The 14,153-nt window shown below is 38.2% G+C and overlaps 1 protein-coding gene across 1 annotated transcript in view; it reads left to right on the forward strand.

The window, feature by feature from the left end:
• The window catches only part of LOC149077015 (uncharacterized), a 29,534-nt gene extending 17,135 nt beyond the window's left edge, over positions 1–12,399 (forward strand). The window contains exons 2-3 of the mRNA XM_089244749.1: positions 528–1,452; positions 9,520–12,399. Of these exons, the coding sequence (XP_089100875.1) occupies positions 629–1,452; positions 9,520–9,922 (1,227 nt within the window). The 5' untranslated portion in view covers positions 528–628 and the 3' untranslated portion in view covers positions 9,923–12,399. The remainder of the gene's footprint in view (positions 1–527; positions 1,453–9,519) is intronic.
• The last annotated feature ends 1,754 nt before the right edge of the window (positions 12,400–14,153 follow it).

A 14,153-nucleotide genomic window follows, 5' to 3' on the forward strand; every position in this document is an offset into this window, starting at 1 on the left:
ATGGTCTTGGTGGCTGGCGGGGCTTTTTCTTCTTTTTCCAGCATGGCCCCAGCCGCAAGGTAGCCTGTTTATATCCCACAAGGGACAGAGCGGGGGCCATGTTTGGTGTTTGCATAGCTCAAGCCCCGTACACCAATAAGAGCGTAGACGCGACTCTTCTGTGCACCTCTCGTCAGCCAAGTAAAGGGGCTACGTCACTCTGTAGGTATGGCTTCTTAACCTTACGGCATACTCCGTTCGTCTAGGACGAAATAAGCCCCGGAAAAGTGGACGTATCACTTTAGGAGAACGAGAAGAGACCTTTTTAAGAATGAAACCTATTCTATTCGCTTTTTTGGACCAACGCAGAACAAATTTTCAAAAAACCCGAGTCGCTCGTCAATGGGAATGTACAAATCAGTGATCCTAGTTGCATCGGGCATCGTGTATTTGTCAATCTTTTATTTTCAAAGCTATTTTTACCTATTAAAATAATAATTCGATTGTTTACGTTCATCTGATCATGATTCGGTTTTGTTTTTTGGCAGGTTCAACGTAGGAGGATACTGATGAAGTTTTTCACTTTTGGGAAGAAGGATACCATTTTTTGAATTGACTCTTTGAAACATTTCTCGTTCGGACGTCCAAAATGTCCGACAAATCGGCAGATAACGCTGTCCTCACAGAATCAAACAACCTCCGCGTCACCTGCAGCGTGTCCACGCAGACTCCAGAGATGCCTCGACACGCGAGCGCGATCGCCGAATCGAATCCGATCGCTCAGCAAGCGTCGTCGTCGTCGTTTGTCGTTCTTCGAGTCGACAATCCGAAAGATTTAACGAACTTCGAAAAAGAAGCTAAAGCTCTCGACATTCCGGACGTGGTCGTCGAATACATAAGGGATTCGTGCACCCTCACGGGCAACACCGATGATGCCGAAAGAGAATTGGGGGCAACGAATCCTGGTTTTGAAAGTGCCGACAGCCTCAACCGGATACCATCCAAGAGAAGTTTCACAGAATATCAGGGAAGCGCACCACCCAGCAGAACCGGGTCCGTTAGTCGTCTTAACAAATACTTCGACGAGCCAACCGAATTCAACGAGGGTTTGCTTTCGGTAGGTTCTCAGAACAACCGTATGTACCACAGCATGCCGCGGAACGTCATCAAGAAGCATCTACTGGATGAGTTCAAGTTGCACAGCCAGCCATCTTCACCCCGGCTACCGAGAATTAACGCTGGGGAAAGAATGGACGCCGATTACTCTAACGTCAGCCTTTATCCTCCTCCAATGCTGAACGGGATCGGTAACGGTTTCGTGGCACCCCCGTCACCGAATTTCGGTTACCGTCCTATGGAGAGCGAAACCTCTGCTGTTTACACCATCATAAAGACCTACATCGACACGAACGATGTGAGAGGAATCCATTTCTTGCCACCCATGATGGATTCGATGAAATCTACTCCGAAAGTGTGAGTATAGATTGTTTATTTGTGTTCGATCGTACAATTGGAGTATCGATTCCTTTTTCTTTTCTTTTTTTTGAGGATACACCTCTCTCTATGTTTCAGAAAATGCTATTATGTAATGAGGTCAACTGTCAGTACCCGTGCTTTTTAGAATGCCATGATCCGAAAACTATCATTTACGTCACACATGCTCAACGTGACCCACGGCCATATGTGGCCCCTCGGAGTCAGCTTATGTATCCTGCAACCACAATCCTAATTTCGTGAAAATGAACTAAGCGGCATATTTCCAGACCATTCAAGTGAACTGCAATGCAGTTCCACATCCCTTAAGTGGCTCGCGGCACATTCCCGGATCATTTGAGTGGCCCTTGACATGTTCCGAGATAACTTAAGTGGCCCGCGGTACGCTCCCAGATCACTTGAGTAGCCCATCGCATAGTCCCCGATCATTTAAGTGACCCGTGGCGCAGTTGAACATCACTTGGGTGGCCCGCGGCACATTGAAGATCTTGTGCTATAGGTGGTGTTGAGTCATCGCGTCTCAGAAACATGATGTCTTCAGGGGGTTGCATTATCATGCTACTCCACGTATGGAAAGGCTGTTTCAAAACCCACCACCTTCAGCTTCTCAATGACTTTTTGGTGGTGGGGCATCGTGACCTAACCCAGTGGTTCTCAAACTTTTGCCATCCGTGACTCCATTGCTATGACAACGTACACCCGCGTCGCCCAGAATATTCTAAGAATCACTCCAAAGCATTGAAACCGCTGATCTAACCCATAGCTTGTCCACGAGTCATTGACAGTTGAAACTTCGGAGACGATTTTTGCATTCGTGAAAATTTGATAGCCGTTGGTGTCTAATGATAACACTTCACCCAACATCTTTTCTTCTGCTTCCAAATCATTCTAAAAACATTCACAAATTCATTCTAAAAACTGGAGCATTTTTCGTCGGATTCCTTTGTTGTTTCTTGATTATCGCTGAGAAATCAAGTCTTCAGAGTTTTTCTTTTGTAAGATTTCCATCACGTATGCTTCTGCAGGCCAGCAAATCACATTTTCACCGATTTTTTTTTTTTTTAACTTTTCTTTTGGGGGATTGGGAAGAGACCCATCCTCATCTTCAATCAGATATCGAAGCAACATTTTTTGCACACCTGTTTGATGTTTTTTATCGCCCCCTGGTCCATTGGCTGAAGAAAAGACGTAACATTGGGGAGGGTTAAAAAAATCACTTTAATTTCCCTGCAATTGTTTTGGTCATTATTGAACGGAATTATCTGGTCTGTAACTCTTATCCCACCCGTAGATATTCACTGTCATTATATATGTAGTTTAAAAAAAAACCATGCTTAAAAGAGAAACCCCGGTAATCCTAACTTTTTGCTAATCTAAGCAGGTCCAGATCCCAATTAGTTCGGATCAGCGGGGTTCTACCGTACTTATTTATATTAGAAAAAAATGTAACTACTTTTTAAATAAGTTAATTGAAGGCAGGCTTTATTTAATTTGCAGTCATATGGTCGTTTACGGCCAACGAAAGGGAATTAGGACTAATAATAAGGACTTGCAAGGCTCAGAGAAGAAAAAGAAAATGTAATTCACCCTCGTCTATTCGGCGTAGTTTCAAATTGCCAAACTCACTCTAGCCCCAAGGCAAAGATCGGTTCTGAACATGAGCCTCATAAAATAAAATCACGTGGCTCGGGCAATGCGACCTAACCAATCAGTGGAGAGCGATGTTTGCGAAACTTTCCATTCCCCGCGCAATCTCAAACAAGCAATTAAGTTGACATGCTAATATGTACATAGTTTTACCAATAGAGTAGAAGTCATTCAAAGGTAATGATATTAGAGAACAGCGGCTAAATCCATTAAATCAATCTCTTTTCAAGGGCGTTTCATCAAGTTTCAGGTTTTGCCCATGTCCCATGCCATATTTCTTTGTCGAACGTCAATACATGAGTAAATACTGTATATACAGTGTGCATAGGTAACAGGGCGTATAGAATTTTACTGCCGAACCGTTGATCCTATAGGCATATTTCCAACTAGATAAAATATCCAAATAACGTGTAGTATCCAGGTACGTGATTAATATTGTCCAATGTCTTCAAAAACCCAATTACAAAGTTGTTCCCTGTTTGAGGATGATTTCCTGATGCCAACAAAACAAAAACAAAAATTCCATGTTTCTAAGTGCAATAGATATATTCGAAAAACGGAGGAAAGTTGGGTCATTGTCCATCATTGTCCTCACTCACGGGCGCGTCCGTCATCTACTCAACAAGTTGAATGCCTGTGGTGACTCTTCCGAACGAGAACAAGTGCATTCTCGCTATTTCCCATGAAGTTGTTTACTTTAATTCTGCCACACCATCAGATGTACCTTTTCGTCCATTTTTATAAATTTACTTGAACAGGTTTCTTTTCGAGAGAGTGACCCCTTTTATACAAAATTTCTTCTCTCGGAAAATAACTTCAGGGGATTTTAGATTTGATTAAAGATGCATACACACACGCACACACACACCTGAAGAGAGAACGAATCCAATCCAACTTCTGAATGACAGAATGTTCGAAACTTCTCAAAATTCTTTTCTCTTCCTCGGAATGGCATAAGAATTTGTGTCATTTTGCCAATTATGTGTTCATTACCAATCATTATTCTGATTTCCTTATATGAAGCAAAGCTTTATCTCGGTCAAACACACGCGTTTGGTTCCTGTCTACCGTGGCAGTGATTATGTAACAAACGTAATCTTTCATCGCCAGGAGCCAGATCTAGAAACATCTCAGACACGTGTGTTCCTCGTTTACCTCTTTCTACTTTACTATTCGTCGAGTTTCCAAATGCAAATGAAAAAAAATTGTTGTAATAATTCTAGGCTACAACTTTTCCTGCTCTGAATAATATGTACTCTTATGTTCGTTCTCGTGATGAATATCTCGTCTCTTCGTTTTCATACGAGGGGAAGTCCATTTCGCTCTATTCAGTCACAATATAAATTTTAAAGTAGGAAAAATTCATTTTTTTTAAAAATATGTCTCTAAGAATATGATTTTAAAATGGGATTTTGAATTTTTATTTGGGGAAGGTTGCTTAAAGTACAGGGTGTCTCATAAATTCGTAAATAGTTTAGAAACTCATAAAAATTGGAAGCATTGGTATGTTTCAATGCGGTTTTTCGAAAGCGCACGAATAAAAAAATTTTTTGGCCAGAAAAAATTTCGTTCAAACTTTTATCGATAGGGAGAGCTGCACGAAAGCAAATCACTGGAAAAATTGCGCAAATCAGTAAATAAACCATCCTATACAATGCAGGGTGCTCATTTCTGAATTTACCTGTTACAGGTACTTTTTCAGGTTTTGTTTTCAATAAAAACTAAAATAGTTTTTTTTTTAACTGTTTAATGTTGACATCGGTCGATAAAAAACTATTGGTGAAGTTGTTTTACCTCAGCCACGAATCACCGGCTGAAGCTGTGTCCAAACGTTTCGGACACAGAAGAGATTGAAGAAAAGTTCAGGTCATAATTTTGTGATTTGCTTTCGTGCAGAATCGACAAAAATTTAAAGTATTTTTTTTCCCTGTACTAAAAAAGGAACCCCCCCCCCCCTTCAAGAGAAAAACTTTTTCGCAAACCGCATTCAAATACACCAATTCCTTCGCAAATTTTTATGAATTTTTCAAACCCTTAACTGTAGAACGTGTTGCGGAAAAATTAATAATTTTTTTTTGCTATCACACACAAAAAAACTCGTGTGCGTTCAGCTCCCTGGTTATAATCTTCAACAGAAAATTCCCCGACAACAATTCATCGTCACGCGAAAATCACCGAAAACAAAATTCATCGATCAGTAAATTGACTGAAAATTAATTCATCGGCTAAGATTCACCTCCAATCAATCAGCACAATATTTGTTATACTTTATTGACGAAAATCCAGTTCGAAATAAACGTAAAATACAGTGGATCCCTCTTGTGTACCGTTTTTCAAAACAACCATCATTAAAAGAAAACGTTGTGAGTGGGAAAACGCTCTAAACGGGGAATCTCGAATGAGTATTAATAAGTGTTGGGTCCACAAAAATAAATCGCACTAAGCGGAAAAACGTTCTAAGTGAGAGTGTTATAAACGTGATCCCATGTACTGTACATTGTGGTTGATTACAAATATTATAGTACAGTCTTCGTGCATCTAATACCACAACGAATTATGGTGGGTGAGTTTTCCTGTACATGAATCAATGTCGGCGAAATTTCTGTTCATGAATTTATGTCCGTGAGTTTTTCATCAATGAATTTATATCGGTAAATTTTCTTTAGATGAATTTTTTTTTTAATTTAGAAGAATTGCTGTCGGTGAGTTATGCGTAGGTATTTATGTCAGTGAAATTTTCGTTGGTGAATTCATGTCCGAGAATTTTATATCGGTGAATTTTCTTTAGATGAATTTTCGATTGATGAATTTATGTCAATGAATCAATTTTCCTTAGGTCAATTTTCCGTTAATGAAATTGAATTTCATTATGGAATTCGTTAGTGAATTTTTCTCCGATGAATAGCCATCGATTAATTTACAACAGTGAGTTTCCCATCAATGAATTCATGTCGGTGAATTTTCCTTAGATGAATTTTCCATCCATGAATTTATGTCAGGGAAATTTTTGTTGATGGATTTACGTCAGGGAATTTTATGAAATTTTCATCGGTGAATTTATTTCGGTGAATTTTCCATCGATGAATTTATGTCGGTGAATGGCTTAAAAACTGATATCTATGCTAATGCACCATATTTGCTAAGAAAAATTGCTACAATAATTAATACAGTCTGTGAAACACGAACATCACATTTACCCAGATACGCTGTAGAGCATCAGTAAATATATCCAGTTCGTACAATTTTCTGCAGTCAATTTAGATTGAGCTGTTATAATATACAGTAGAACCTCGCTACAACGATACTCTATATAACGATAAATCCCTCTACAACGATTCTTTTTCTTGGTCCGCAAAATGTCAATATATCGAGATTCCACGTGTTATAAAAAAACTGCGTTCGATTGGGAAACATCCCCGATACCAAATTGGATACTTATGATTATAAAATATTCGTTGAATTTCCAATTGCATGCGATATCGATAACAAAAATAGCTCGTTTTATTCCCCTCTTCTCTTTTTTTCATTGCTAACTCATTAATGTTTCAACTGCCGATTATTGCGAGGTCAGTCTTTCGCGACGACAAATTGGCATATGCTTATGAAAGAGCTGCTCAGTGTCAAATTCCCACATTTGCTACTTTCATTTCCACACGTAGAATTCTGTTACTTCATTTAAAGTGTTTTATTTCTCATTTATCAAACATTAGTGCGGCTGTCTCGTGTTTTTTCCCCTCTTCTTCTTCTATAGTCATTTAAGAACAATAAATAAAATGTCTGGATATTGCGTTGCAATCACTATCGTTGAAATGACTTTTTCCGTATGATCACGCTCTTTATTGGTATATATTTACCAATTCCCTTCCTATTATTGTAATCTTGTGCAAACGTCGAGATCTTTGCAAAGCTTCATTAATTTGTAGCTTTCATCAAAGACTGGCTTCTTTGTTACCTTAACCCAAGGGTACTCAACCTTTAAGAGAGGGCGGGCCACTTCATTGGTTTGTAAACGTGCCGCGGGCCACTTGAGTGATCTGTGAATTTCTGAATTTCTTTTCTGTAACTGGGCTTTAGCCTGTTGTCTGTATTTTCATTTTTAAATGAATAAATAAATGTGCCGCGGGCCACATAGGTCATGTAGAAGTGTGCCGTGGGGTGCTGCTGCTACTACTACTACTACTAAACCACACATGTACCTCATCCATATTCCTCTGCGGAACCTCTAACGAATTGGTACATGCGGGAATGTGTGTGTACGTGTAGTGAAACCTGACGTAAAGTCTGTTTCTGTGTAATGCTTGTTATGTGTAGTGCTGCCATCTGCCACCAGTTTTTCTAATTATGAGTGAAGTGTGACGATTGAATAATTAATCGTTGTAGGACTGTTGCTCTCTGTGGCGAGACTTTTTAATGGGGAGATCGGCTCGCATGTGCCGTGGGCTGCTGGAATGATCTGTGCAGCGGATAACTTGAGTGATGGGGAAGTGCGCAACGGGCCGGTCAATCGCTCTGAGACTGTTTCGCGGGTCACTCAATGACTGCAAATATGCCGCAGGTCACTCAAATGATGTGAAACTGCATTACAAGTCACTTGAAAAAAATGGACCTTTGAAGGGTAAATGTAACCCGTGAGATCCAAATACATTTTTACTTGATTTATTTTGTGAATTTTGTCATTCCGGATCATTAGTGAATATCAGAAAGTGCTAATTATCGATCACTGAATATCCGTTATGTGTGTGTGTGTGTGAGAGAGAGAGAGAAAGAGATCGGGACCTAGATAATTGAGCAGAGAATGCATTTCTCATGAAATTTTAGATCTAATTGATATGCTTCTTTTTATGCTTCGATATTTTGTACCTCGAGTAGGAATGTAATAGGGTTACCAGACCTGTATTTAGCCGTTCGGATGGTTCTCGCATGAGCATGGGACTCCAAATTTTCCGAGAAATTATAATTTCCTTTTGTATATTAAATTTCTTCATTATTTGGCGCGTGTAAGATAACATATGGCATAGGCCCCCCTCCAATTACAAATACAAATACAAAATACAACGCCACAACAGGCAAATTGCCCAACGAGGCGGCTGTACTTAAGAACATCATGGATCCCCGAGCCCCTACCTACTACTGCTACACCACACATGCACCCCCCTCCCCCCCGCGGAACCCCCCAACGAATCGGTATATGCGGGAATGTGCGTGTACGTGTAGTGCAACCTGGCGTAAAGTTTGTTTCTGTGTAATGCTTGTTATGTGTAGTGCTGTCATCTGCCCCCAGTTTTACTAACTATGAGTGAAGTGTTATGGTTGAATGATTTACCGTTGTAGGACTGTTGCTCTCTGTGGCGAGACTTTTTAACGGGGAGATCGGCTCGCATTTGCGCCTTGAAGTTGGGAACCACAGAAAACCAACTTCAGCCGACCACCACTGTGGGGTTCGAACCCGGATCCTCGCATCACGAGTCCGGCACTATAACCACTCGACCACCACAGCGGCCTTAATTACTTTTAATATAATACATGGTGATTCAAATTGTTTCTCCATAGGACTAACTCTGTAGTCTTTTACTTTAGAAGTATACTGTCAGTTACAGTGGAACATCGTTTATACGACGTTCAAGAGGCCGAGTCAAAATGTCGTATAAATGTGTGTGTAAGTCGAACAACTAAGACTTTTTTAAAATATAATGGCTTCTCTCTTCCACAGACATAAAATTATGTCTGATATATTATAAAATACAATATTATAAAATTCAATGATCACATTGATCATTTTTGTCGCACCACGGTCATTTTCTGCACACGAGGGATAATTATACCGGGACATACAATTTATTGCCGATTCCGAGCGGCAGCCTTTTTTTTTCTTAATAGTCACTGAGCGGTTGGTGCGCTAACCCCTTGATGTGGGACTCCCTGCGGCAGCAATCGTTTTTCTCTGGTCATGTCACCGTTTCTGTTGTATCCCTGAGTCACGAAAATTTTCTGGCAAGGACGAACCGGGTATCGAGCTCGCTACATCTCTCAAGGCGACTGTCTCATCGACCTCGGCCGGAATGATCGGAATTCCACCGGAAATGATCGAAAGAACTTACTGTCTAATATTCATATTTATCACCCATTCGTCAAATAGAGATCATTCGAATTTCTTGCCATAAGCTTGTAAGCGAAGGGGTTAAGTATTCTTTTGGCGTAATTTTTTGTCCTTATCGTGGTAAAACTGGGTAACTTAACCTTTCGGGCATCAATTCAAAAAAATATGGTCAGTGGTGCGTGTCTGTTGTTTGTTAGTAGGTTTGCATGATTTTTTCAACATAATGTGAATAACTTCTCTTGTGAATAACTGTGAATGTTTCTCTTACGCAATGGTATTGATGAATGTTATGTCTCTTCCAGCAAAAGGAAGTTCGAGTTCGTACCAACGCCTGCAGCTGTCGAACGCAAGAGACGACGGCTTCAATGCGTGACAGATGCGTGTTCGCTGATGTTCTTCCTGCCAGGAGTCTTGTTGGCAGTCCTAACACCAATCTTCATAATACCGATGTTTCTGTACCCGATATCCTACTTCCTATATCTCGCCCTGATCTTCGTGGCATCCGGAGCTCTGTCAGCGTGCATCATATTCTTCTCGGGATTCATCGGAAACATGGTGTGGTACTACGATGAGAAATCCAAGAAGCTCAGACTTAGGCTCCATTGTGGTACGGGTCCCGTGAGACATTTCTGGGGGAATGGATTCTATGGTTGGAGCGATGCGGCTGCGATTAAAGAGAAAGACGCGAAAGAAGTAATCATATAAAATGATAACACATGCAGATGTTTCTTTCTATTTCGAACTACAAAACAAGGAGATAATAGTTATGATAACTGAACACATCGAGAACACATTTAATTTTGAGTGTGTATGTGTACGGCTGTGTGCATTATATTTCGCGCATAATTTTGATAACAATCATGAATGAAGTGAAATTTGACGATGATTTGATTGGTACATCGTTATTGGCAGCTACAGGATGTGATTCCCTATTCAAATGTGAGTCGTGTTCTAAAGACAAAAATATTGCAACAGGAAGTATGTTCTTTATATAATAAAGCTATTATCACAAGAAAAGAAATCCCTGTAAATATTGTCACTCTCTTTGCACGACAAAGTTCATGTCCCAAACATGTGGAATGATCGGTTGTGTCTGCAGTGGTCCTGTGAATTACACGGTGAGCCTAACAAACGATGAAGGCCAGTCTTCAAGTCCTGAATAGAATATCAACTGGCATATCGGTTTATGTGGAGAAGTCGGCCGTCTATGTTACCTCAGTGTTTCGAATTGCGGGCTGAGTTCTTCTTCAGATCTTAGAATAAACAGTGGTAGAGAAATGGCAGAGATATTTTTAATTTGCTCCACGTCCTCTCAGTATTCATGGTTATACGGTGCAAAAATCAATTTGTGTAGTCGAGCACAGTTTTTTATAAGTGAACTTGAAGAGTAATTTTTTTGCTCACAAGAATAGCACAATATAAGGTACAGCACAACAATCAAAGCACCTGAACTTTCATGTGTCAAATGAGTTTTTTATGCTCCTTTGTCGTATATATACTCGCAAAGTTGTAGTAATTTTAAAGAATATTTTTTAATCGTAATTTAAATCTCTCGAAAATCCGAGACACTCGTAACTTGAGGTGCCAATTCTTCCTTATAACACGCATTAAATGCGTGTTATAAGGAATTGAAAAGGGTGTCTCTGGTGTATTGGTTTAGCGCACTCTTGTCCGGTATGCAAGGGGAACCCGTGTTCGATTCCCTAAGGGGACAAATAATTTTTCTTTCCAAATATTAGTCTCGGCATAACATCCAGAAAATTCAGCTTCTCAGTGTATTTCAGGCCGAAAAAAATACCATCTCTTGATATTGATTGCAAAATGATTGCCGAAGAGAGCAGGCAGACTTTCAACACGATGCTTACATAACAAGAAAATTCCGTCGCATGCAATTTTGAAAGTTTTTAACAACTGGCTGAAGCGATGATGAACCTTACAATTTTCACTTTAAAATATGAAATGCAGATGGCAGCACTGGAACACGAAACACATAACTGTGAGAGCATAAATACGCTTAGACCACCCATAATACAACCACAACCTGTGTTCCCTATAAATTCGTTGGAAATACTTCAGACGAATGTTTACGGAGGTACAGGTACGGTGTTAAGAAATAGTACAGTACACATATTAATTGATATTTAACTGTTTTTACTGAAAAATGCTCTACCGATACATCAAAACAAGCCGCTACAAAATTTAAAAAATTTGGACAGATGATAAAAATTAATTTCCAATCTTCAAGCGGCATTTCTCATAAAAATTTATAAATTAAAACCTCGATATAGCAATATTCTTCTGACCGAGAAAAAATATCGTCGTAGAGGGATTATCGTTATACTGATATAGGCAGCAGTTTAACATTAGAATATAGACATTTCCAAACAAGATTTTAAACATTATCGTTGTAGAGGAAGTTTATCGTTATATCGAGTATCGTTGTAGTGATGTTTCACTGTATTAATTATTTATAATGTTATGAGAAGGTTGTATATTGAGATTTTCCATCGTTATAATTCGTTATCTTTTATGTGAAGTCAATACCAAGGAATGGAAACACAAAGAATAAAATATAGTTTCATTTTGTCTTTCTATGTATTTTAAAAAAGTTCAATTTAATATTCTTTTCTTCCAATAAAAAAGATCTTCGAAGAAAATTGTCTTTTCTGTTTTGCCGTTTTTGTGATTCTTAACGAGGAAAGAAAAATGCTGCTTTTTCTTTTCCCTATCATTCGATGGAACATTAAGAAAACTACGAAGAATTAATGGCATTCATTTGCCACAAGGTCATATGGAAAAATGAAGAATTACATTCGAGTGTCTCAATGACAAGTCAATTAAATGGTATTCATGGTATTATATATATGACGTTTCATTTCCTCCTTTCCTTAACTAATGAGAAATCGGTTTCGCTGGATCTTCGGATTTCAGTTTTTCCTGGAAATTGATCAAGAAATTCATTTTGTATCATCATTTCGAAGATATTGTTTTTTTATGATTCTTCGGTTGAGAATTAATTTATAATTTATAATAAGTTAGTTATTAATTTAAATAAATTGATTCTATTTTGAATTATCATTTCGGATATATAGTGTTTTTTTATATATAGTTCATCTGTTGAGTATTGAAAATATTATTCATTTTCTTTTCACAATGGATAATAAAAATATTTATTTAAACGCAATAAACCTGTGGATATGTGTTGAGTTTCGATATTTCTTCACCTTTAAATTGAAAACACTTAATGCTTGGATTCCGTAATTTTATAGAAACTAGATAAAAACTGTTTCTAATCTTATGCCGTGTGCATACCGTATTTTTTTACTAAATATGAATTTTTTAAATACCTGCAAATCAAAATATTGCGCGAAAAATTTTTTCCAATATCAATATATATTCTGTTAATTTCTATTGAAAAGTTTTATCAAACTTTTTTTTTCTCAATTCAAACATTTTCACCTAGTTTGTTCCTAATCAAAATTTCCAATAATTTTAACAGTTCAGTTAAACCCCTCTTTTGTGGATACTCGCGGGACAAAAAAATTGTCTGTAAAAGAGGGGTGACCGTATCTGAGGGGGTTCCTGTATTAATTGCATTATAGTGAAACCTGTACGAAACGGAACACCAACAGACTGAAATAATATTTCATTTGAAACAGATTTCCGTCTTATAAAGGTGCAAATAAAAGCACTAATCATTGAACAGATTATATTTTGATTCCGTTTAACACAGGTTTCCGTCTTTAGACAGGTTTCACTGTATATAGCAGTGTTTCCCAAAGTGGGCAATATCGCCCCCTGGTGGGCGATAGAAAGTACGAGCATAACATAGAATCCTACGAGTTTACTTGAGTCGGGAGCGATGAGAGAAAAAAATTCTGAAGAAGGGGGTGATGGAACAAAACGTTTGAGAAATTATGGTACATAGTATTAACGGTAACTGAAATAGTTCTTTATTTGAATATGAATGACATTCTGACAACATGAGATGCGTTTAACGTCATGAAAGTGCGTAACTGTTGCATAGATACGAAATTAGAATTACGAAAGAAATATTATACAAATTTTACATACTGAATTAATATGTTTTGGAAAAACTGATCAGTCGCCGTGTGGTAGGTTTTGCTGAGTATTTCAACTCCTTCAAACTGTATTTTAAGCTAAAAGACTTGATCCAATGACTTTTCATCATTGCGTTAACATGAAAAATGTATTTAATCAAGGCATTTTAAATTCATTTGCAAACGCACGAACTCCAATTTTACGTTTTCCACTGCATTTGTGTCATCAATTTTTTCTCTTAGTGATAGAGAGCGACGATTATACTAGAGCTGGTCATATTAAACAGCGGGGAATATTGTAAAGGAGAGCAATCAGTAGCACGTGATTTCAGATTCTAAATGGACATCAGAGTTGCCAAACATTAACAAACTTCAACCCAAAATTTCATTCAAAAGTAGCCAAATATGAAAAATTTGATCAAATATTTAAACTTTTGCTGGTGCCGAGCATAATTCGAACCAAAATTGCAGGTATTGATGTCCATACTGGGGTTTTAGTCCAATCGAACGAATGATGAGAATGATGTGCATGACCGTATCTGATTGTGACCGTTAAACAGGAGTTCGAAATATATTATTTAAATAGGTTTCTTACCGGGATATTTTTATTTCACCGCAAAACAAGGATGACCGTTAAGAGGGATTTTACTGCGCTATCATTTATTGTTACTCAAAAATTCCATTCATGGTTGTAGTGAGAAAAAAATGTAATATTTAAAATTTATATGATGTTTCATACAGTATACGGCTGCTAAAAGTGAATCCAGTGAAATTTTACGGTAAAAATTGACTGAGAAAAAAGTTTTAAAAATAATGTGCCAAGATGTAGCTGTCTCCCCCTACATGTAATTAATACAAAAAAGAGAAATGCTACG

The sequence above is a fragment of the Pholcus phalangioides genome, unplaced genomic scaffold (genome assembly GCF_987345545.1).
Source record: "Pholcus phalangioides strain wild (caught in Gottingen) unplaced genomic scaffold, Ppha-v1.0 ptg000015l_1, whole genome shotgun sequence".
NCBI classification, from domain to species: Eukaryota; Metazoa; Arthropoda; class Arachnida; order Araneae; family Pholcidae; genus Pholcus; species Pholcus phalangioides.